This window comes from Trachymyrmex septentrionalis, unplaced genomic scaffold, assembly GCF_001594115.1.
Source record: "Trachymyrmex septentrionalis isolate Tsep2-gDNA-1 unplaced genomic scaffold, Tsep1.0 scaffold223, whole genome shotgun sequence".
In the NCBI taxonomy this organism is placed as follows: domain Eukaryota; kingdom Metazoa; phylum Arthropoda; class Insecta; order Hymenoptera; family Formicidae; genus Trachymyrmex; species Trachymyrmex septentrionalis.
In genome coordinates, this window is record NW_017305379.1 from 956,064 (window position 1) to 979,425 (window position 23,362).

General features: G+C 33.5%; 3 protein-coding genes across 11 annotated transcripts in view; 2 read left to right on the forward strand and 1 right to left on the reverse strand.

The window, feature by feature from the left end:
• Nucleotides 1-4,947, forward strand: part of LOC108748496 (probable cytochrome P450 6a13) — a 6,044-nt gene extending 1,097 nt beyond the window's left edge. Inside the window, exons 2-6 of one of the 3 annotated variants that reach the window (XM_018486708.1) lie at nt 866-1,263; nt 1,759-2,335; nt 2,414-2,635; nt 3,165-3,416; nt 4,713-4,947. In XM_018486708.1, coding sequence (XP_018342210.1) covers nt 913-1,263; nt 1,759-2,335; nt 2,414-2,635; nt 3,165-3,416; nt 4,713-4,879 — 1,569 coding nt within the window. In that variant the 5' untranslated portion in view covers nt 866-912 and the 3' untranslated portion in view covers nt 4,880-4,947. Of the gene's footprint in view, nt 1-862; nt 1,264-1,758; nt 2,336-2,413; nt 2,636-3,164; nt 3,417-4,712 lie in introns of those variants that run through there. The other 2 variants (XM_018486709.1, XM_018486710.1) reach the window with 2 other exon arrangements.
• A 1,988-nt stretch (nt 4,948-6,935) lies between these two features.
• On the forward strand, nt 6,936-19,565 carry LOC108748500 (phosphatidylinositol 4-phosphate 3-kinase C2 domain-containing subunit beta). Of its 6 annotated transcripts, XM_018486718.1 has the most exons (26): nt 7,157-7,174; nt 7,474-7,639; nt 7,763-8,001; nt 8,207-8,416; nt 8,683-8,920; nt 9,536-9,785; nt 9,949-10,169; nt 10,239-10,347; nt 10,421-10,582; nt 10,666-10,895; nt 10,981-11,080; nt 11,169-11,588; nt 11,676-11,877; nt 11,952-12,125; nt 12,247-12,513; nt 12,592-12,780; nt 12,858-13,089; nt 13,307-13,453; nt 13,538-13,786; nt 13,882-14,318; nt 14,450-14,606; nt 15,515-15,750; nt 15,880-16,080; nt 18,073-18,269; nt 18,615-18,865; nt 19,002-19,565. In XM_018486718.1, the coding sequence occupies exons 3-26, from the start codon at nt 7,763-7,765 to the stop codon at nt 19,173-19,175; spliced, it is 5,292 nt and encodes a 1,763-aa protein (XP_018342220.1). In that variant the 5' UTR covers nt 7,157-7,174; nt 7,474-7,639; the 3' UTR covers nt 19,176-19,565. The 6 variants fall into 6 exon arrangements, with proteins under 6 accessions (XP_018342225.1, XP_018342224.1, XP_018342223.1 ...); XM_018486723.1 differs by having other exon boundaries at nt 6,936-7,639; nt 14,456-14,606; XM_018486722.1 differs by having other exon boundaries at nt 6,936-7,639; nt 12,858-13,083.
• On the reverse strand, nt 16,511-17,788 carry LOC108748501. Of its 2 annotated transcripts, XM_018486726.1 has the most exons (4): nt 17,662-17,788; nt 17,435-17,533; nt 17,230-17,310; nt 16,511-17,061 (listed from the first exon to the last, which is right to left on the reverse strand). In XM_018486726.1, the coding sequence occupies exon 4, from the start codon at nt 17,032-17,034 to the stop codon at nt 16,582-16,584; it is 453 nt and encodes a 150-aa protein (XP_018342228.1). In that variant the 5' UTR covers nt 17,035-17,061; nt 17,230-17,310; nt 17,435-17,533; nt 17,662-17,788; the 3' UTR covers nt 16,511-16,581. The 2 variants fall into 2 exon arrangements, with proteins under 2 accessions (XP_018342228.1, XP_018342227.1); XM_018486725.1 differs by lacking the exon at nt 17,230-17,310 and having other exon boundaries at nt 17,435-17,788.
• Nucleotides 19,566-23,362: the final 3,797 nt, after the last annotated feature.

The window sequence follows — 23,362 nt, forward strand, 5'->3', positions numbered from 1 at the left end:
ACGCAAAATGCGTATTCCGAAATATATCAGGATGAAATGGACAGAGTATGTAAGTACGTGAGTGCAAATACATATACACAGAACTCTTTGACTGAAAATTGGATGAAAGAAACTGGATAGATCAAAAGAATAATAAAGTCTGTTAATTAATGCTGAAACAGACAGTTTATCTACGGAAGCAATATAAACTAAATCATTGGAACGAAATTATGGACTTTTTACAATAACACTTTTAAGAATATTTAAAATGTGTCTCTGAAACGTTCTATCATGCGACATGCGATATTTGCACTACAGAAATTGAGTTGTGACCGATTGAGTGTTTTAATTTTTGATTAATGTCTTAACGTTACTGTTGAAAGCAGCAGGTGGTTAAGAAATGGACTCCGCTAAAGATATACGCGCGCGTTTTCTGTAAGTACGAACTCGTGTGTGATCGGACTTGTCGCAAACACATCGCGAGTATGGTAATCTCAGCTCGTAGTTCTCCTTTGCGAGGTTAAATGTTTACGTTTGTAAAACGAATTTAAAAATAGACTCCGGTAGTCAAACAACCGCGGCTGCACTGTACGATTCAACAATGTCATAAATCAATATTCGACACCAACGATTCAGCGCTGCCATAATCCGCTCACGTCGGAGAAATTATTGAACGCAATATATATTAAAAATTACGTCACATTAATCATATATACTCAGAAAACAAACTAATATTATTCGTCGTTATTTTGACGTCAAAATATCAAAGACTTGACAATGTCAGTTTATTTCTTATCAACGTTAAAATTATATAAAAGAAAAAATAACTATTTCTCTACTCGTAAATTATTATTTTTCTTTGATAAATTAGGGATTACGTTTTTAGGCGAAAAGCTGTTCTTTTGAAACTTGCGCGTCGAGCAAAGGTTGAAAATGCTTGACGTCGTAGCGATATTACTGGATCCTTTTCTACTTATCGGACTCATCCTCGGTAGCCTATACTTTTATCTCACGGCTACCTTTGACTTTTGGAAATGTCGCGGTGTACCATTCAAAAAGCCGACCGTGCTCGTCGGAAATTTTGGTCCCCTGCTCCTGTTTCGAACGTCGCAACCGGAAGGCGTGAAAGAGATGTATCAGTGGTTCAAGGATGAAAGGTTCTTTGGCGCGTTCCGAGTAAGATCGCCCGTGCTGATTCTACGCGATCCCGATCTAGTGAGGAGCGTGTGCGTCAAAGATTTTGCTTGCTTCGTGAATCGTGGAATACCGATCAATAACGATCAGGTATACGCGACTATTAATACACGCAAAGAACAATTGCGCTGAAGTATCGCTAAAAACTTAGATAGAGTAAAGTGAGGTAATTTAGATAGATTAACAGAAATTTTCACATTGTATAAAAGATTAAAAATCATGTAGTGTATTCAGTCAAATGTACAAAGCATACATTATTGCATATTCAATAATGATATGAAAATAATTTTATTGGATTATCGAAATACTTGCGTAAGAATCTCAAGCATGATGAAGAATACTGCAAAAAGTTTTGACATTCTCGCGACCAGTTTATCCTACATAATTACGTCGATGGTCTAACATGATTCTTTTCAGAACTATATACCTAGCTAAGTTTTTTAGATACTTTAACAAAACTATCCATTCCGTGGAGATTTTCTTTCGTATCTCCGAGATGTTAACTGCTAATTAGATATTTCTTAAAATACGTGAAAACTCTGTTAATGAGCTCTTTAAATGTTATTTTAATCGTGTACGCGTCAGGATCCGCTCTCCGGACATCTATTCAATCTCGAAGGACGTAAATGGAAGGGCCTTAGGTCGAAACTAACGCCCGCGTTCTCATCGGGCAAACTGAAGCGGATGTTCTACCTACTGGTGGAATGCTGCGAAGAGTTGCAGCGGCTTATCAATGAGGCAAGCAATTTCGGTGACCAAACGGTCGAGGTACGAGAACTGGCCGCGAAATTCATCATTGACGTCATCGGCAGCTGTGCCTTCGGCATACAAATAAACGCGCTCACCGACGAAGAGTCCGAGTTTCACAGAGCGGTGAAGAAGCTCTCGAAGCCGAGCTACAAGGCCACTCTCTGGAGGATGCTACGAACGGCCATGCCGAAGCTATACAGACTGATGGGTGTGCAGCTCGTCGATCCGAGCGTTACCCAGTTTTTCACGCATGTCGTGTCACAAATGATCAGCCAGAGGCAGAGTAACGGCACGACCAGACACGATTTTATGGACCTACTAATCGAGCTGAAAAACAAGGGTATTCTGGAAAGCGAAGCCACTAACCCGAGAATCTGCAGCGATGAAGACGCTCAAGCGGCGAAGGAAATCGGTGAGCCAAATTGCAATGTCGTGCAGAATAGGCAACATAGTTTCATTCATGCAGGCTAAAAAAATTTGTTATTTATAGAATTAGATGAAAACACTATAGCGGCACAAGCATTCGGTTTCTTTGCTGCCGGCTACGAAACGTCGTCGAACACGATCGCGTTTTGCCTCTACGAACTAGCCTTGAATCAGGAAATCCAAGATAAGACCAGGCGAGAGGTACACAATGCTATAGGAACACGAGATGGGAAATTAACTTACGACGCGGTTCAGGAAATGAAGTATCTCGACATGGTAATATTAGGTACGGATCATTGATGAAAAATGAAAAATTTCTTTGAATGTAATCATTTTATCGTGAACAATGAAATTCGGATCTCACTCGTTCATGATAAAATCATTATGACGCAGTGAATATAAAATAGATACCGTTTATTTTTATTAAATGAAGTAAATGTAAAAGTAATTATTAAGAAGTGAACTCGTGTGAAATTCCGCTGCAAATATCTGCATACGAGTTTTGTGTCATACGTACGATGAGAGTTAACGTGTAATCAGATATATCTATCGCAAACACAGCACGAACGTGAGCACCGTTTATTTTAAATCGACACCGCTTATCTTTCAAATATTTAGACAATTCTCAAATTTTCGTTATCCGAACGCAATCCGTTAAAGTTTACATTTTTAAATAAATTATTTTTCTGTAGATGATTGTGAATGATATAATTGCAAATAGCAAATTAAGCAAACAGTTAATCCAGAATTCATAATTCGCCGACTCAACGCGCGTTGGAAATAATCTGGAAATGCTAGAATTGTAAATTATGTAGAGACTCTCAGGAAGTATCCACCAGCTCCACTGTTCGCTCGAAGATGCGAGTACAAGTACCGGATACCGGACAGCAATGTGGAGCTGCCGGCTGGCTTGCGGGTCGTCATACCGATTTATGGCCTCCATCATGACCCAAATTACTATCCCGATCCGGCAAGATTTGATCCCGAGAGATTCACGGAGGAGAATAAACGCATGAGACACCCTTACACGTATCTTCCATTCGGAGAAGGGCCACGAAATTGCATAGGTATTGACTGTTGCACTCAGAGAAAGAAACAATATCAGCAACTAGAAAATTGAGGAGAAACCTTGGGAGAAACACTTCAACTCTGTATTATGAAGATAAGAAAAATATGAATAATTTATATAAAGAGGTAGTAGTATTATCCATTTATTGTATATAGATAAATCATTATCAGTAAAAAATTGAGGAGAAATACCTTAATTATTTATTATGAAGATAAGAAAAATATAAATAAACTAAAGAAAAATAGTATTATCCATTTATGGATAACTATTATTAATTAATATGACATTATATTGTAATATAAATTAATTACTATTATCATAATATATAAATCATTATAATATAAATTATCCAGACAACAAAAAGTTCAAAATCGAGACATAAGATTTTTTTTCGACGTCTTTAAGACGCCTCTTGTTTTTGGACATGCGTGTTGTTTGAATAATTACTATATTAATTAATAATTATTTCCTTATTATAATTGTAATATTGTCAATCAATTTTAGTTGTAAATGTAATGTTATTAGGAAAGTTGTCCGATGCCGTTTATCCTTCAAACATGTTTTAGGCAGATTTTTCAGATTTTCAGATAAACAATCCATTAAAGTCTGTTTTTTTAATTACTTATTTTTTCTGTAGATGCTTGTGAACGATATAATATAATTTTATTGCGAGTAGAAAATTAAACAAACGGTTAATCCGGAATTTATGATCCGCTGACTCAACAGGCGATATTACGTCACATGCCTACGTCGTTTGTTTGAACCAAAAAAAGCTTATTGATTCGCTGGTCAGCACTTGAAAAGAATGACAGAATTATTCGCGATAAAAAATAATATTTATAAAATTCGCAAATAATGTCATGTAATCTCTCTTAATCGTCTTATCGATTTTCCTCATCACAAATCTTTTCTTATCTCTATTCATCATATTTCATGTAAACGTTGTTGAATCTCATTCAACCAATATTCTACTCGTTATCTTTGATCGATCGTTCAACTAATAATTGGACGACAGATTGCATATTAAAGCATTGCGTTGCGTGCGAAATTTATCGTTCAAATAACTCACTTAGTAATTATTAGCTCAAGAGGCCGAGACGCACTGCTCGTTTGTGCGTGCAAATTTATGCGGCCTGGAGGACGATGACCTTGATAATGTACTGTATGCGTGTGTTTTATGCAAAAGTCTACGTCCCGATTTGATAAGCTTGTCTCAAATTCGTCGTAAACTCAGCAATTATATAATCAACGCGTCGTAATCACGGCTTATTACAATGATTTCGTAACTTTCTAGGCATGCGGTTCGCATTGCTGCAAATCAAGATGGGAATAATAGCGTTCCTCAAGGATCATCGAGTTGAGATATGCGAAAAATCACCGGTGCCGATCAAGTTTAGCAGACGGAGTCTTGTAACCGCGAGCGAGACGGGATATTGGCTTACCATCACTTCATCTTCCTAAATACAGATTGTTTTTATAAGTGTGTCTTTCTTTTTTCTTTAAGAAACTAGTTGGTAAAAATACATGAAGCACACATACATTTTATATATATTATATGTAATTATATGTATATTTTATGTACATATAAAATATATAACATTACTGCGATAATGTACTTATCTGTGACAAAAAAAATAGAAATTGTTACTATTAAATATTTAATTTTTTATGAATATGTCAACGTGAATTCCTTCTCGTTCTCGGACAAAGTTAGACAGTCATTTGTATTTTAGCAAAATAGTTTAGAATCAGATTTAGTAATTTTTAATTGTTTTATTACAATCAGAGTCATATTCACAAAAGAAACATTTTGTTTAATACTCGATGACGGTATTTTTATCTAAAGAGGATGTATAAAATATTATTTCTATTTAATTGTAAATTAAGAAAGAGAACAATAAAAATAGAGATATATAGAACGTCAGAGTATCAAGAACACGTCACAATAGTTGTGTTAAAAAGCCACGTAGACTTAAAAGGTGCATATTACAATAATTCAAAATCATTTGAATGAGTTAAACCTTCCAGAGATGACAAAGGAGACTAAAAAAAATTCGAACACTTATTTGGCACATTTGAACACATGTTTCCACGTTGAAAATTGCATTATGACGGTTGCATTACTTGTAGATAAATGGAATACAATATTAATGCATCTAACAAAGTAGAGGCTATTAGACTTTATTGAGCAAAGAGATTGGCAAAATCTCTTCTTTAGAAGAATATAACATCAAAGAACATGTCCAAATTATTGGAAATCATTGTAATTCTCTTCGTTCGATGTCATACAATCAAAATTCTCGAACAAAGTCGAATGAAGACAATCGAGAAGTAGTCAAGTTGAAATACGAAAAGAAACGAGCGAATAATGATTGGTTTTCCATTACTAAATGTAAGATTTGTGAGGGAGATTGTCCAGTTTTCAAATACAAGCAGAAAATACAAAAAGTAACTGAAAGATTAAATAAGGTTTTAGAAGATGAGAGCAAATAAATTTAAATTTACTCTTTTTTCTATATTTTAATTTAAAAATAAAAAAATATATAGAATGACTTTATATTCTAAAATACTTTAAATGTGTGGATAAAAAGAATATGTCTCTACTACAATTACGAAAACATTAAGTTGTTATCAGCGACCCTTATTTCTCTGTACTTATATACATTCAGTTAAAAATAATTGATCGAATTGATATCGATAGACCAAGGCCATCAACGTCGATCAATATCGATTCAACTAATTATTTCAAGGGGGGTGCAAGCAGAACACGAATCATCATGACATCAAAATGATGTCGAAACTACAAGTCACTCAATCAATTATGATCCAGTTTAATGTCATTTTAACGTTATCATGGCTTATTCTACTTGGGTAGCATTCATATAAAAAAAATTTATCTTATATTAGATTCTAATAACTCGCTTTTGATCTTCCACGAGGAGCACTGTGTGAGTTGATATATATACTTTACTTTTTTGTAAAGTACTGTAAAATACATTTATATAAATGCGGTGTTTCGAAAAAAAAAATTAAGTACCACGCTGTTCAGACAAATTTTACGTATCGCGCATTGTTCGACCGATGTAATTTGATTCATTTTTTACTTATTTTTGTTATTACTCTTCGAACGGTCACTTATCCGTGCGAAAGTGCTGACTTGATGAATCACCCGGTATAAACAAACAAAGTCGCATAAGCATTATAGCAGCTACGCGCTTCCATATACGAGCGGAGCTGCCGGGGACAGTTTATCGTGACGCGGAGACGCGTGCACGGTAAGCGGAACTCCTATAACTGGTCGCGAGCCTACGCGCTCCATAAATTGAATCGAATAAGGCTCGCGCGATCAACGTGGTCGTCGGCGAAGCCACTTCCTTGACGCGCCGTAGTAGCGGCTGCAGTGCCGTCTCGCACGTTGACGTCGTTGACCACACCGTAACAGTATAACGTATAACATATATACATACTCGAACGAGTCGAGTCAGTGCGCCGGTTACCGTCGAACGCCCGTTAGAGGAGCGAGCTCGGAAGAAGGGGGCTCGACGAAAACCACGCCGGAACCCGGGACGGGAGCGGAGCGCCGGGCGAGGACGTTACTTTCCTGATCGCTGCGTCGGCGGATCGTCTCGTTTAATCGCGAGGAAGCGAGACGGAGGATCGAGAGAACGAGAAAGAGAGAGAGAGAGAGAGAGAGAGAGACGGAAACACGAGCACCTGTCAGCTGAGAAACGTGCCTGTTCGGGCAATAATGCTACGGTGAGCCGCCGGTGGATTTATCAAGTCGCTCCGAAGTCCGCCAGTAGCCGTCGCGCAGCTGATAACGCGGCCCTTTAAAGGCACACGCCGCGCAGCTCCGGATTCCTCCTCTTTCGTTATTATTGCTCCTTTCCTTCTTTCTCCCATTGTTTATCGATACACGCGCGTGTGTTGCTCGCTCCGGCTTGCTCTGGAGTCAGTCCCGAGTTTGGCGGCCAGTAGCGCACGCGTCGGCTGTCGCTACGTGTCACCGTGTCCGCGAAAGTCGAGAAATCCGTTCGACGCGGTGACGTTTTCAGGGTGACACGGAGCGACGCGAGATGCACGATAGTCGTTAGGCACTCCCGCGAGGGACGCCGTCCTCGAGGCCGAGGGCGATTCATTTTGGACTCACTCGCCTCGCCGTACGAGCGGAAATATCTCCGCTCCAGCTGCTGTTCCGTCGCTGACTCCGTTCCGTTATAGGTTAGAACGTGTGATTTATGACACGCCGTCGCCAATCCTAATTCGACTGTTACTTGCGATGGATCGTAGGTCGTAGGGAAACGTATTATCGGCGTAACAATAGGCGTTCGAATCTCATTTCAGATGTCACACTACAATAAAAATAACTACGGACAAAGGACTGCGGTGATCGATCATGAAAGGAAATATCAGGAGGATTTGGAGCAGGCCAAGGCTCTCAGTTTGGAGACCTTGGCTCTAGAAAAATACAGATTGGAGAAGTTGCGATTGGAACTTAGTAATGTGCAGCAGGCATGCCTCGCTCAGAACAACGTGTGCAATACGAATAGCATGTCAGAGACAGACAGCTCTCAAGGAGAAAGGTGTGTATTTCGTCACTCAACATTTTTCATTCTCATCAGTTGATTTTAACTTTATTTTTAAATTGATTATAATTTTATATTATGTATAATTTGATATAATACCTATATATAATAATTGGATATAATTTAATAATCTTTAACTTGATAGAAACGTTACTTCCTACCATTCAATAGTACTTAAGTCATTTATGCATTATATATACAGGTCTCAATGCAGAAGTCGACCAAGACCTGGATGCATTAACACAAATCAAAAAAGTGCTGCAATATTAGCTCCACCACCCCCAATACCATGTAGAAGAAATTCGACGACTGCTACATCAAGTCAAGATACTACTGATCTAATCAATTTTACAAGCCCTATAAAACAGGATAATTTGGCTGAATATTGTTCAACTCCACCTCCACCACCACCGTAAATATATATTTTTGTCATAAGCCTAGTTGAGAGACAAGGCAATTTTTTTAAAGAACCTGTTTGCATTTATATAAACATATTTTTATAATTATTTGTAAAATTATATAACAATCATATTAATTCTATTTTGATTTTGAAGTAAATTATGAAGCTTTTATATTAGCAATTTTTAAGTAATTTTAAAATCTGATAAATTATGTTTTTTTATGAACCATAATTTTTATCTTTAAAAGATTGTCGCTATTAAAAATGTTTTGTTACAGAAAAGCACCAATAGAACCTAAATGGGATACCCATCCGTCATTATTGAAGAAACAATCAAGAGTATCTCGAAGCAACAGTTCAGTTGGCGCATATCAGTCTAGGGACTTTAGGTATCACTCCCTTTCCCCAGGCCCGCGATCTTCGACAGCACCATGTACGCCAGGAACACCAGGAATCAGTCCTATCATGTCAAGAGCTAGTAGCGTTAGCAATAATGTACCTGATATTGCACCACAGGTAATACAGATTTCTATAGAAATCTCTTTGTTCTGAAATGAATATTCTAAACTCTCTGTCTCTTTCTCTCTCACACAAAATTATTTTTTTTTTATTTATTTGTGGGGGAATTAATATGGAGCAGTCTGTTAAAACACACTTTTCTTTACAGCCTGCATGGAAATCTATTATCTTTAAGCATTTTTTCTTCACGCAGGTATATCATGTCTCAAGATTTGGAAGATGCTCATTTTCTCTTTTTTTATTTAGCATAATAATTTTTAATATTAAAAATAAATTATATATATTTTTTATTTATTGTTTGTCTCTTATCCTTTAGACGGCGGGGGTTTATTTTCAAATTCTTAGCTCCAAATTCAGAGCTTTTTCTTGAAAAAAAAAAATGTTATTATTCATTATATGATTGTATTTCTTGCCTCAAAATATGACACTATTTCAACGCTTCTATAATGACAATTACCGTCCTCTAAAGGTTAATGAATGCAAAAAGATTTGAAATATTTAATATATATTCTGTTGCTAGTTTTACTAATTCTTTAAGAATAAAATTTCTATTAATTAATGACAAAAAGTCTAGAGAATATTGTATTGAATATATTTACACTTCTTTTTTAGATTCCTCCATTGCCTATAAATTATAGACCAACTGTTGCACCTGCCATATGTGCTCCATTTTGTATGGATGATGAACAGTTGAATATATTAAAAGTGACAGAGAAAAAGCCAAATAGCAATCTTATAGATTTGAATAGTTTCGAGCAAACAGAAGACAAAACCAATGTACGAGTTAGCGTATTGGAAGCATTCGATCCATTACTTATTAAGACTGACAATGGAAGTAATTCTGTACAAGAACTTAAAGATGGTAAAAATTAAATCTTACCTTCTTTAAATTATTAATATAATATAAAATAAATATACAAAAATAATATCATAAAATAATATAGCCAAATTTAAAACTCAAATACATGACTGAAAATGCAAGTACATTCTATTATTCTGACATTATCATTGAATAATTGTTGCAGATTCGCAATCGCAAATTAGTGGCAGTGTATATGATCCATTCGACCCGTTTGATTATATGTATAGCACAAATGAAAGCGTCAACTCGGATCCGGTTTATGCCGCTGTGGAGAAATCTGCAAAATCGCCAGCTGTGTCGCCAGCTGCACCACCTCCATTGCCTCCTCGAAATTCGTCCGCATGGAATACCATAGAGAGACGAAGAACCTCTTTAGATCGTCGAGTAAGTCCTGAAAAAATTTAAAAATCTAGCTTTTAGTAAAACAATTACACTCTTTAATATTATTTTTAGCAGAAGCGTCAAACACGATTGTATGAAAATGTAACAGTCATTAAAACTAGGTCGTCTCTGCATGATTGTGATCTGAAGGCATTTCACAACATGATAAAGTCTATACGAAGTTAGTAAAGAACGTTCTTTTCTTATGGTACTAATACACTTTTTATTGTACTCATAACTTGGCTCAATTTTAGGCGAGTTTCCGTTTAATAATCCTAGTACAAATATTGGATATGTTGTTAGCCCAATAATGGAGAATCTATATCCAGATGGTACAAGTATAAAATTAGTAGTTCATCCACAATTACCCAGTAACGATAAAGATTCTGTACCATCTATTACTTTCACTTGTAATGGTAAGTTAGAAAAAAATTATTTTTAAAGTAAGATTGCTTTCTTTTTTTTTTACATTAAAATTGTATTAAACATTATGTTTTAGTGAATTGCAGTGTCGAACATGTTATCTTGAACGTTGCCTGTTCCTTGGATGATGAAGATACAGTAAATGTAGAAAAGTATTGTTTAAGAGTTTGGGGACTAGCTGAGTATCTTGCACCTAACACAACCTTAGCACAATACGAATATATACATTTATGTATTAAATTAGAAAAAGATATTGAGTTAGCTATAATGAGCAGAGCACAAATTAAACAATCCATTGCTCGAACGGTTAGTATGACGAATATGTTATACAAGCATTGTTACAACATATCGCAAGCAGACTATTTGAATCATTCTACTTTTTCTTTTCTAGTTGAAAGATGATAATTGTGATCAGTCTCTAAAATTAGAAGACATTCTACCAAATGAACCATCGCAGCCTATTTCATACGATACATTACTTATTTTACTAGGTATATATATTCACATATATATATAAGAAAGAATGTTTATTAATGATACATTTACAATGTACATTTTGTGTTATGTTACTTATTGTAGAGACAGTAGAAAAGGAAATGGAACGTGTAGAAACAGCAGCGTTACAATTGGCAACCACAAATCAAGGTTCTACCTTATTACCTCAACTTCAACCGCACGGTGTAGTACAAGCAGTTAAAGCAGTATGTGCCTTAATGGGAAACATTGAAACATTTGAAATTACGGAAGCTGTTGACAATTTCGTAAATGCTTGCTGTCAATTTCTGCCGCAAGTTCATACAGCTAATATAGAGTGTAAAAAGCCGGAGATTATACATGAAGATGGCGATTACGCCGTAGTCACTTTGAGGAAAAAATTTCCCGATGTGATTGCTTCTAATTGTCATAAAATTCGCGACGCAATTCAAGAACTCGTCGAAACGTACTGCCATGCATTTAAGGTCGACTTTCAATTGAATAGTAAAGGAGAATTTCCGACAAGTAAGAAGTTACATTAATTTTCTAACGCAATATTATTTTTTATAAGATAAAATTATGATATAATCATGATATACTTTTTCTTAATAGATACACTGATTGCGACAGAAGTAATCGATACTATTTTGGTGCGTATTGGAGCTCTGCATAGACTACCAACCACATGGAAACATGATGATTATATAGTGGCAGCTCAAATCTTTCATGGAACCAGACCTGTAGGAAATCCAGTTTTGTCGGAACCAATGACGGTTAGCACGAATTTTTATCCAAGAATTTTATTTAATTCATGGTAAGTACGACAATGCACTTACAATGATCGAAAATTCCAAATGTAGATTTAATAAAAATTATACAAATTATAAGGTTGGAATTTCGTGGAGTAAGTGTGTGTCAAGTACCACGGGAGGCGAGACTTGTGGTAGTTCTTTATGGACGTACATTGCAACCTGCGGAGCACGAATCTAATTCGTCTGCAGAGAACGCAATGCAGAAAGAAGAACTTGGATGGGGTGCTATACAATTCTTTGATTATGACGGGTAAATGAAGCGTCTGCCACAAATTGTTCTTTGCATTCAACTTTTTATCTTTAAAACTTTTATAATCGCCTTTTTCGTTGCTCCATACATATACCTTTATATATCTTTATTTTAATTCTAGCGTTATGAGCCAAGGAAGTTTTTTTCTGTCTCTTTGGCCAGCTATCGCAGACAAACGATTAGGTCCAGCGCCAGCGCCTGGAATTCATCCCCGCGGCGATACTCATCCCATTATAGGACTAGAATTACCCGATTACGGGGGAAAGGTTTTATTCCCCAATTCTTCGGAATTGCGAGATTATGACGTGGAATCGTTAGATTTTAATTCATTAGATCAAAATACGCAAGAGCTATTAATAGACATTACACAGCAAGATACATTTTCGAGGTATGTTGTAATTATGTGCTTAAAAATCTAGATTTGTTTTCAAAATGGTATTTTTTAAAAGCTGATTTCTATTTCCAGACCGCCTATCGATGAAAGAGAAATCTTATGGGAGAAAAGACATTATTTACACGATAGACCTGAAGCTTTACCAAAAGTATTACTAGCTGCACACAGTTGGGATTGGGCTTGTCTACCGGATTTACACGCGTCGCTTAGAATTTGGAGTCCACTGCCTCCAGTACAAGCATTACAATTACTTTTACCATGGTATGCACTACTTATCGATTATTTCTTTATTACAGCTTCTAAAGAACCGTTTTGTAAAACGTCGTGTTTTCTTACAGTTTCCCAGATATGAAAGTTAGAGAGATGGCAGTTGATTGGATCCGCGAGTTAAATAATGATGAATTGGTCGATTATCTACCGCAATTACTTCAAGCAATAAAACATGAGACATATGAAGCATCACCTCTAACTCGATTCTTATTAGAACGTGCCTTACTTTCACCAAGAGTGGCTCATTATATTTATTGGTTGCTAAATCAAGCTCTGCCGGGACAAAGTCCCCAGGTACAGGTTGGGTGATCAGCATTGGTGACGTTATTAAATACTTATGCATTTGTATTAAATACTTACTATATATGGCTTGTAAATGAAAAATAATGTTTTTTATAACTGTATAATTAAAACATAGAGAATTTCTTCATGCGATATGTATTAGTAATATTAATATGTCGCTAAAATGTTATTTGAACTTTTCTATATTAAATTATAAAGCGCATTTATTTTGTAGAATTCTGCTGAAATCTCAACAGAAGATGACAAAGCAATTAGTTGTGCTCGTTATCAACGAAGATTGCAATTAATGTTGAGAGCGCTATTAGCAGTTATCGGAGATGCGCTGAGAAACAGTTTTCTCACTCAACAATTGCTAGTTAAAGTAGGTCTTAACTTTTATATCTTGTTTACTTCACACAAATAATCTTACTTATTTCCAATATACTTTAAGTTGTAATTTGTACAGAACCTGCATCAAGTGGCTGAAAATATTAAAGTTACAAAGGAATCTTTACGAATGGATACACTTAAAACTGGTTTACAAGAAATACACTGCCACTTAAAAGAAGACGATGGAACATGTTTACCACTATCTCCTAGTAAATTAGTATTCGGTATCAATGTACAGACATGTGCCTATTTTCCATCGTTCACTCTTCCATTAAAAATTAACTTTATCAGTTGTGACAATGTTATAAACCCGGCGATATTCAAGGTACATTTTCAATGAGTAATTTGTAGAAATATCCTGCAAAACATTATTTTCTTCCAAAACTTTGATATTAATACACACATCGTATTTTTTTCTAGGTTGGCGATGATTTGCAGCAGGATATGTTGACCCTCCAGATGGTGCGCATTATGGACAAATTGTGGTTAAAGGAAGGTCTTGATTTAAAAATGGTTACTTTTGCTTGTGTGCCCACCGGCCACAAACGCGGAATGATAGAAATGGTAACGAATGCAGAAACGTTACGGAAGATCCAAGTCGAGTTTGGACTAACAGGATCATTTAAGGATCGACCAATCGCAGAGTGGCTAGCAAAGCATAATCCTTCGGAACTGGAATATGAAAGAGCGGTGGATAATTTTACTGCTTCTTGCGCTGGCTACAGCGTTGCCACTTATATTTTAGGAATTTGTGATAGGCATAATGACAATATTATGCTAAAGACATCTGGTCATTTATTTCATATTGATTTTGGAAAATTTCTTGGTGACGCGCAAATGTTTGGAAACTTCAAGAGGTATGTATATATCGTAACGTTACGTTTTATTTATATTTCTGCACTTATACTATGTACTATATTTGAAAAGAATAAAAAAGAAAAAATGTAATCTTGATACAATGTATACTTCGTATTATGTTTTTAATCAGAGATAGAACGCCATTTGTATTGACGTCTGATATGGCATATGTTATAAATGGTGGTGATAAACCTTCAGCGAAATTTCATCATTTCGTCGATTTATGCTGTCAAGCTTTTAATATAGTGCGAAAACATGGAAATCTTATTCTTCATCTTTTTGGATTGGTATGTTCTAAAATATTTTTAAGCTTAGAGGAAAGTAATTATTATGTAATTATGTGATGCACTTAATGATTTTAACAATTTCTAATAAAATATATAATAAAAGCATTTACACATCTCATACTTATACTTTTTAAAATAAAAGTTATATCTTTCTATAGTTTTTATGCAAAATATGATAATAAATTATTAGAATCGTGTGTTAATTTCTTTCAGTTTCCGATAAATTTATTTTCTGATATATATATATATATATATATATATTAATATTTTCAAATTTTATAGTTGAAGTAGATGAATTTAAAAGAATAGTTCAAATTTAAGTAATTTAAGTGAATTATTTTGGAAAGATGTTTTCAATGTAATGAGCTGATATGTTTTGAATTAATTATTGTAATAAATACAAACGCATTTTATATGAATTATGCAAACAATTAGACCGAATATATTTGAAATAAAGAATTTTGTAAGTTATGTGGTCAACCACACCGCTATGAAAACAATAAAACCACAACGGAAGAACATATCCGTGTGTTTTATCAGAAAGCGGACCGCTATCTCACTAAACTATATGCGATGTAGTTAATTAGTATTTATCGCCCGCGCTCATAATATCGTATGATGCAGCAGTCTGAGTCAATCATGTTAAGAGTAAAGTGTTAGAAGTGAAAAAAAAAGGAAATTCAGGATTGTTGTGTACAACGGAGAGCATTTACACAAAGATCACAACAAAAAAATAGATATATTATTTTCTAATATTTTACGAATAGATCACAATGGATAATTTAATATTACAAAAGAATCTTCTCAGTGATTTGCACAAACAAAGTATCATAGCGCGAAAGTTGCACGATATCGAAATAAAAGATCATTTAAACAAGGCGAGAATGAACGAGTATACAACTTCGCAGATGACTTCATCCGGTATTCCTGGGGTGACCGTGGACGCAGTTAGTTACGTTCAGAAAGCACTGCTTCCTGGACAAACAAATCCCGAAGCAGCGGCGACTTTCGCTCGTATGATAGAAAGTTCACTGAAAAGCTGGTTTACGCAATTTAACTTTTTCTTGCATAATCTGGCGCAGATGAGATTCTCTGGAGATCACAGTGAGGGGGAATTACTATCCTTTATTCCGCGCACGTACACGTGAGTCTTTTACTAAACGTTATAAGTAAAAATATAACGTTTCAAAAAATCGAAAATCTTAAAAGATTTGGCTTGATTTTTCCGGATAACAGGTGATATATTAATATATTTTTTTAATAATTATTATAGAATGCAGCAAGAAGGTGAATTAACAAGCGTCCAAGTTCATGGATATCAAAAACGCTATGATCCAGAGAAATATTACATGTACATTTTACGAATACAACGGAAGGGCCAACCGGATCCAACATATCTATTCCGATCATACAAAGAGTTTTGCGAATTCTATCAGAAATTATGCATACATTTTCCACTTGCTAAAGTAACCAGGTAAACATTTTATATTAATCACATATTCTTTTTTTTAAAAATTCCTATTTTTATTTTTATCTTCTACATTGTTTAATATAAATATTGTAAGATTATTATAATCTTATACATACATTCATTCTAATGCAAAAGCTAAATATTAACATTTTCTTACCTATACAGCACTGACTTCCAAGGAATGTCTCTGAAAACATCCAATGTTAAGGATGTTTTCAGGATGTCCCTTGGATAAAATGTGCTGTGTGTATATACTAAAATATTTTATATAAATATATGAGATTATAACATATAATGCATATGTAATTATATTCTATACAATTAAACTATATTTCAATTTCAAATATAGTGTATAAATAATAAATGCGAACAAACGTATATATATATGTAGTATATATAAAAAGGTATAAGACAGTAAAGTAGAGATGCCGTATCGAGACAAGAGTATCCCTTTTTCATGCTAAACGTTTGTATATGCATGCATTATTTAACATTTTCCCCTTATTAGATCACTAGCTCGTTATCTGAATAGATAGGACTTTTTGTATCTGACATATTCTGATCTTTAGTTATCTTATGTAATTCCTCGCCACGTGCCGATTCCTCTTTTACATTTGAATCTTTGGTGAAAGTAGAAGACTCTGTATTTTCAACCGAATGATTATTTATCTGTGATTTGTTGTCAATGTCTTTTACTGTGATTTTTTCCGAATCAATAATTGACGATGATGTTTGATTTGTAAGATCTGCTCTTGAGCGATCATTTTTCACTGTTTCGTTATCGCCACTTGACGTTGAATCACTTACGATTAAGAGAGGCGCAGTTGTCAATGAAACTTCCACATTTTTTTGAATTGCCGGCTCGAATGAAATTCTCCGATATAAGCCCGTCATTGCTGGAACTTTAGACGCTTCTTTCTCCATCGATAGACTTGCCCGAAACCATTTCAGACCCATTTTCTTCCAAAATTTAATATCAAACTTCTGGAAATTAGTTAATTTATATTGAAAATTTTCAAATTTTAAACGAATTCTTAAATTACCTATAGAACATTTTCGTATTGTTATTGATAATATTAAAAATGTTTTACAAGCTCTTTGTAAATATTATGAAGATATTGCATCATATAAACATGATATAAAATTACTCACTCTTGTGAAAAGAAACGATATATTAACAAATTGCGATTTTTTTTCGAGAATGACGTATATTTATGAAACGTAAATTGTATCCTAAAAAGTATATTATATTTTTTATTTTGTTATCTTACAATATTAATTTTGCTCATACAAGATGACGTGCAATGTAGAATGGTATAATTATTTTCTTCCAATTAGAAAAATTATTTATACTTACAATATAAAATTTTTAAGCCAACTATCATCATCCGTGCTTACTTTAGACAAAAAAGTACAGATGTGCCAGATCGAAGTTTAGTTGAGCAAATCACAATACCTTTAAAAGTGGAAACTATTATGGTGTATTATGCTGCCACAAATTTGCGACGCAGGCCGAAGACAATAGTCGTATGAGATATAAGAAGATATCGTAAACGCAAAAACTCTCCGTCCACAATGTCATACCTTTTGATATGCGTTATCTTTAGATCATCTGATATTAAAGTCTGACATCTCATATCTCTCTCTAACAGTCTTAGTCATACAATAATTAACTTGCGAGCGTAACACAATTCATTAAACGTTAAAGGAATACATTAATTAATATGACACTTTATTCACATTAAAACACTTGAGTTTAAATTCATTCTTTCTCTTACTACAGTACAAAGAGATCTCAATGTGACTACTACTCAATACAGTATCTCTCATACTGTAACATATGTCCTGTACGATCTCTGTTATGTTGTTTATTTACGATAGTATCTAATGATAGCTTGATCCTTCGAGGCGCGAATAGCGATGTTTATGAATATGGAAACATCCTGTTTATTCACATTGCGAGAATAATCTCAAACCTCTCTGTTTGTTTCACAGTTTACCAAGTGGAATTAGCGTGGGACGTTCTAATATTAAACAGGTAGCCGATAAACGACGTGCGGATATAGAAAAGTTTCTCGTGAGTCTGTTTAAAATGGCACCGGAAATATCCCAAAGCGATCTGGTATATACTTTCTTTCATCCACTATTACGAGACCAAAAGAATCCCGACATTCGTTTGCGTAAAGTCAAAGGTATATTTTAGTACATTTAAATTTTCCAAATAAATATTATTATTTGTAAACGCTGTTTATCATATGCTCCGGAAATATAAATCTGCATAACATTTATACATTTGTATTAATAGTAAATTTTATAATACATTTATTTTATATTAATAATAAATTGAACAAAAATTAAATTATTTATAATAAATAAATTATATATAAATTAAATTATTTAGTAAAATATTAAAATAATAAAATACAAATATATAAATAATAGTATCTCTAAAATAATAATGTTCTGAAAAATACAACTGATGTGAAAATAATTTATTTTTATGGACTAATATATAATATATCATTTTTATGTAACAGTTGGAAATAATTGGTGGGCTGAGAAAAGAGTCAGAGATAACATGCAAAATGGTCAAATCAAATTGGCTCTTCATTATGTTCGCGGCACTTTATCTGTCATGGTTTGCCATGCACGAGGTCTCCCTAAAGTGGCTAATGCTCAAGAGCCAAATACGTATGTGAAGGTATACCTCAAGCCCGATCCTACAAAGGCAACAAAACGAAAAACGAAAGTAGTAAAGAAGAATTGTCATCCATCATTCATGGAGATGGTAAATAAAGTCAGATTTTATAATAAACTATAAATTATAAACACTTAGGAAATGGATAAATAAAAAATATAATACAAAGGTATATTAATTGCTTAATTAGACAGTAAGCTTAGTAATAATCTATTTTTTACACTAGTTGGAGTATAGAATGCCTTTAGAAGTGATCAAGGAAAGAACGCTCGAAGCAACGATATGGAATCATGATACTTTACAGGAGAATGAATTTCTCGGTGGTATAAGTTTGCCACTCGGACATGTCGACTTGACGAACGAAACTATTGAATGGTTCCCACTAGGTAATGTACGATGAAGCGAGTATAAAGACTGCCCTGGAAAACATATATAGAAGTCCCTTTTAATGCTCATAGATATTATTAAAATCTAAATGATATCATATTAGCGCACAATATTAAATCTTTTTTATTATGCACAGCCAAGTGCAATAATCATCGTGCTTTATGACACAGAAATAATGTTTATTTATAATTTCGTATATCTAGCAGAACTCCTTTTTCTTTGACGAATATTCGAAAAATAAATGTAAAAAATTATGTGATATCTGAAAGAAGGTAATTATACGCAGAAGGAGAGTCAACTTTTATCATAATTGCTAAAAAAGATAGTTACACATAATGATGATAGAATCTGAAAAGTATCTAAATTAAGTCTGCATAACAAGTATTTTAGGAACGAAAAACAATTTTACAGAAATTTTGAATATACCATACTGTATATTATTTTAATTATATTTTTAGCATAATGCTAACAAAATATGACAAATTCAGCATGAATTTAATAGATTTATAGTCGAGGTTTACTCTTTTATATACAAAATTTTATACACTTATTTATTTATATCACTTTTTACTGACTACTGATCAACAATTGTAAATAGAATGTACTTTATATCGTATAAATATAATAATGAAATTTGTAACAAACTATTAAATTAAGCTCTTTTACACTTAAAGTAGTTTTATGATCAGCGAAAGAGTTTGCAGTTTTCTATTACAGACATCTAATCATATAAAAATAGTATATGAAAGTTGAATTTGATACACAACATGTAGTAGAATCATGTTTTACGAACTTTTACGATGTTATTTTATTAGAAAATTATTAAGAAAGATATCTAATAATTGTCTATTTATATAATGGCCTCATTTATAAATGTACTATTGATGATCTGTACATAAATACTCTATCAAATCTGTGTAATAAATCATTTTTAAATTATTCATTATGTTTTATTGCGTATATCACACGTTGTTAAAAAATTATATTTTTACAATTACTTTTGCATTAATTAGCTCCGAACGTCTTTACTCTTTTGTTTAAAAACAATTGCCTGCAGTTAAATAAGAAAAATGTTTAATAATTTATTCCACGTTTTATTTAAATAAAAAAAGAATTGTTTATATTTATAATTTTCCATCAAATCAACTTCCCTCTTTATCAGAAAGATAGTATTTATACTAAATAATGTAATATCGATAGAATTCTGATGAAATGAAGTTTGTTAGTTCTCCTAGCTGAGGCGCCACTAACATTTTAATCTCAGCCTCGGATTGCTTTGGACTATTCGAACAGCGGATTCCGAGGTCAGAAATATCAAAATGATTAGATACCAAACAACACCATTTGCTAATAACATTTAGAAAATATAAACTGGTACACACATTTACGTACACGAACATAGCTCATGCTTAGTGTGTCCTAGCTTATACACTCTCTTTATACTACCAGATTAACAAATTAATGAATATTATAAAATTTATTGAAGATACACGAATTAAAAATTTGAAATTAAAAATTAATAATTTTTTGTGTCTTGAATAAATTTTAATAATTTGTGTACTACGGATTAAAATTCGCGTCTAATTCTCATTAGTCCAAATTTATATTGTTTTTTATAAATTAGGAGTCTTGTTAATTCCTTTGTTTAATTTCACACAATTTAACAAATATATATAAACATAATTTAGTATATACTCGTATAATATATGCACATAATTTATGCTGTGCCTATATCTCAGATAGCAAAGTTCGTCATTTTGACGTCAAATTCAAATCATGTTTGTACAAATGATGATCAAGTGACCAAAAAGTGATAAGGTTTTTATTCTATGACGTGATACTGATGTCATTTTGTGACGGCATACTGACGTTATTTTTGTAATGTCATTCCGTGACATCATAAGCAATGCCTTTTTATACAAAATACACATGTTACCAACCATTACAGAAACCTAATATTGATTAATTTAATATTGGCCAATTTAATACTAAAAATAATAATTATTTATTTTAAATAATAAAAACTACTGTTTAGTATTTGGAGTATCTTACAGGATTCATCTAAATTACAAATATATGCATAATGCGGAAAGAAATTGGACATTTTTATGGTAATTTGATTTACTAAAGGATTGTAAAAAAACCGTTTCAAATTTGCAATATTAAATTTCTATAACAGAAATTAATCACGGTAATATTAAGCGCCACCATAGTTTCGTGTTACATACAATGTAGTGCAACGATATATAGTAAAAAGACGTCGACAACCCTTCTGTCCAAAAGGTCTTTTAGGTCTTTGTGTCCTTTTTTTTTTATAGCTTTTCTTTCCCGAACTTCGAGCGAAACTAATGCTAGAAAAAAATTGCCTATAGACCTACATTTTTTTACGTGCAGTTTTTTACATGTTTATCGAGGGCTGCCAATTGTAAATTATTGTGATATATTACTATTATTAAAGTAACTAAATCCGACCTATGAGAAATAGTGATGATGTGTATCGGATGTTTTGCTCAAAGCACTTTTTCTAAACGCTTTCCGAATGTAGAGATCAATTCAGCATTACAACAAATAAACTTACGATCGAAGTTTGAACTTTATGAATTTTCATTTCGTTTTGCGAATGCACGTCGTAAAGAAGTTTCCAACCAGAACGTATGCAAAAAATAGATAAAATCTTCTTTTTGATATACAATTATTTTTGCACGCGATTGTTCTTATGGTGCATTATCATTTAATGGTGCATTGTCTCGTCAATTACTTAATAATTTTATAATTCTGTTATATAAAATGTGATATATAAAATTTAATATAAAGTCTGCATTACATAAATATTTTTTACATAAATATTTTTTATATTACATTTTGTATATACATACTGTTTTACATTACTTGTGTGTCTCTTGAAGGAAGAAAGGAATGGGGAAGGGAAGAGTAATATATAGAAAGAAAAATCTTTTTATCGAAATTAGGCCTGGCGACGCTGCTAATGAGTAACTTTCTGGTAAGTATCCCACGCAATATATGCGAAACTTCACGGGAATGAGATAGAGCCGCTATTCAAGACAACGCCATTGTAAATATTATGCAATCGCAATTAATGGCTCTCGTGTGTACTTACCGAGATATCATACACGCGCGGTCGTACGACAATTGTAACACATATGACATAGCGTATATCATGCGTAGAAAATTATGTTATTCGTTTAATTCATCTCTTCGACAACATTGAATTTCAAATGAAACAGATAATTATTCATGTTTCAGTCTTTCTTTTTAACTATTGGAAGTATCTAAAACATCATTTATATACATATCGCTCTGCGATAACGTTGTCTACAAGAGTTTGTGTCTTGGCTGTGATATCATACGTTGGCCAGAAAACAATTGAAAACTAGGATTTCTGAACACTGAAATCACGTAAAAATAGTTCGACTCATTTTGCGATTACTGGAACATGAAATCCATTACAGCCACTTTGCTTAGGACGGCGTCATAATATTACAAGAAATAACAATAAAAAATTTATTTCCGGAATGCTTTATATTAGATGCGAAAAAATTGTGAGCATTCCCGAATTTATAAACGGTAGAGTCGTTCGATTTTTAATATTTTGACAGACAATAGGATTTATACGCCTCTACCGTTGTTATTTCTTTTTTTAATTTAACCATTTACATGTTGAATCTTATATTTGAGATAAAATCTAGCAGTTAAATTATTACGCGTTTCTCGAATCTAATGTTATGTTCACCGATTAAACGTTTGAACTTCCGACCGGCAATAACACCGGTGCGAAAGCTTCCCGCCCTCGAGGTCGTAGAGCTTTTAGGTACTAATTTTATGTAAAGTTATGAGACGTTGCGGCGCGCTCCAATGTGCCATCATGTTTCCCGCAGGTGCTATAATCGAGAGGTTGCGCTTCACACTGCCGTCGCGCTGCAGTATAACTAAATATTCTGCCTCCAGAAATTTCGACTCTTTTGGAGATGATAGAGTTTTCGACGAAAATAATCCACGAAGCTTTAAAGTTAACACGTAGGTGAAAAGTGAAAAGTATATATAAAATCGGAAGCACACGCATAGCGAGATTTTAAGAACGCGTTTGAACACAATTCAATTGTTAACGCGTATTATACACCGAAAGATAATGCAGTTATTATAACAGCATCAATATATATATATATATATATATTTATATAT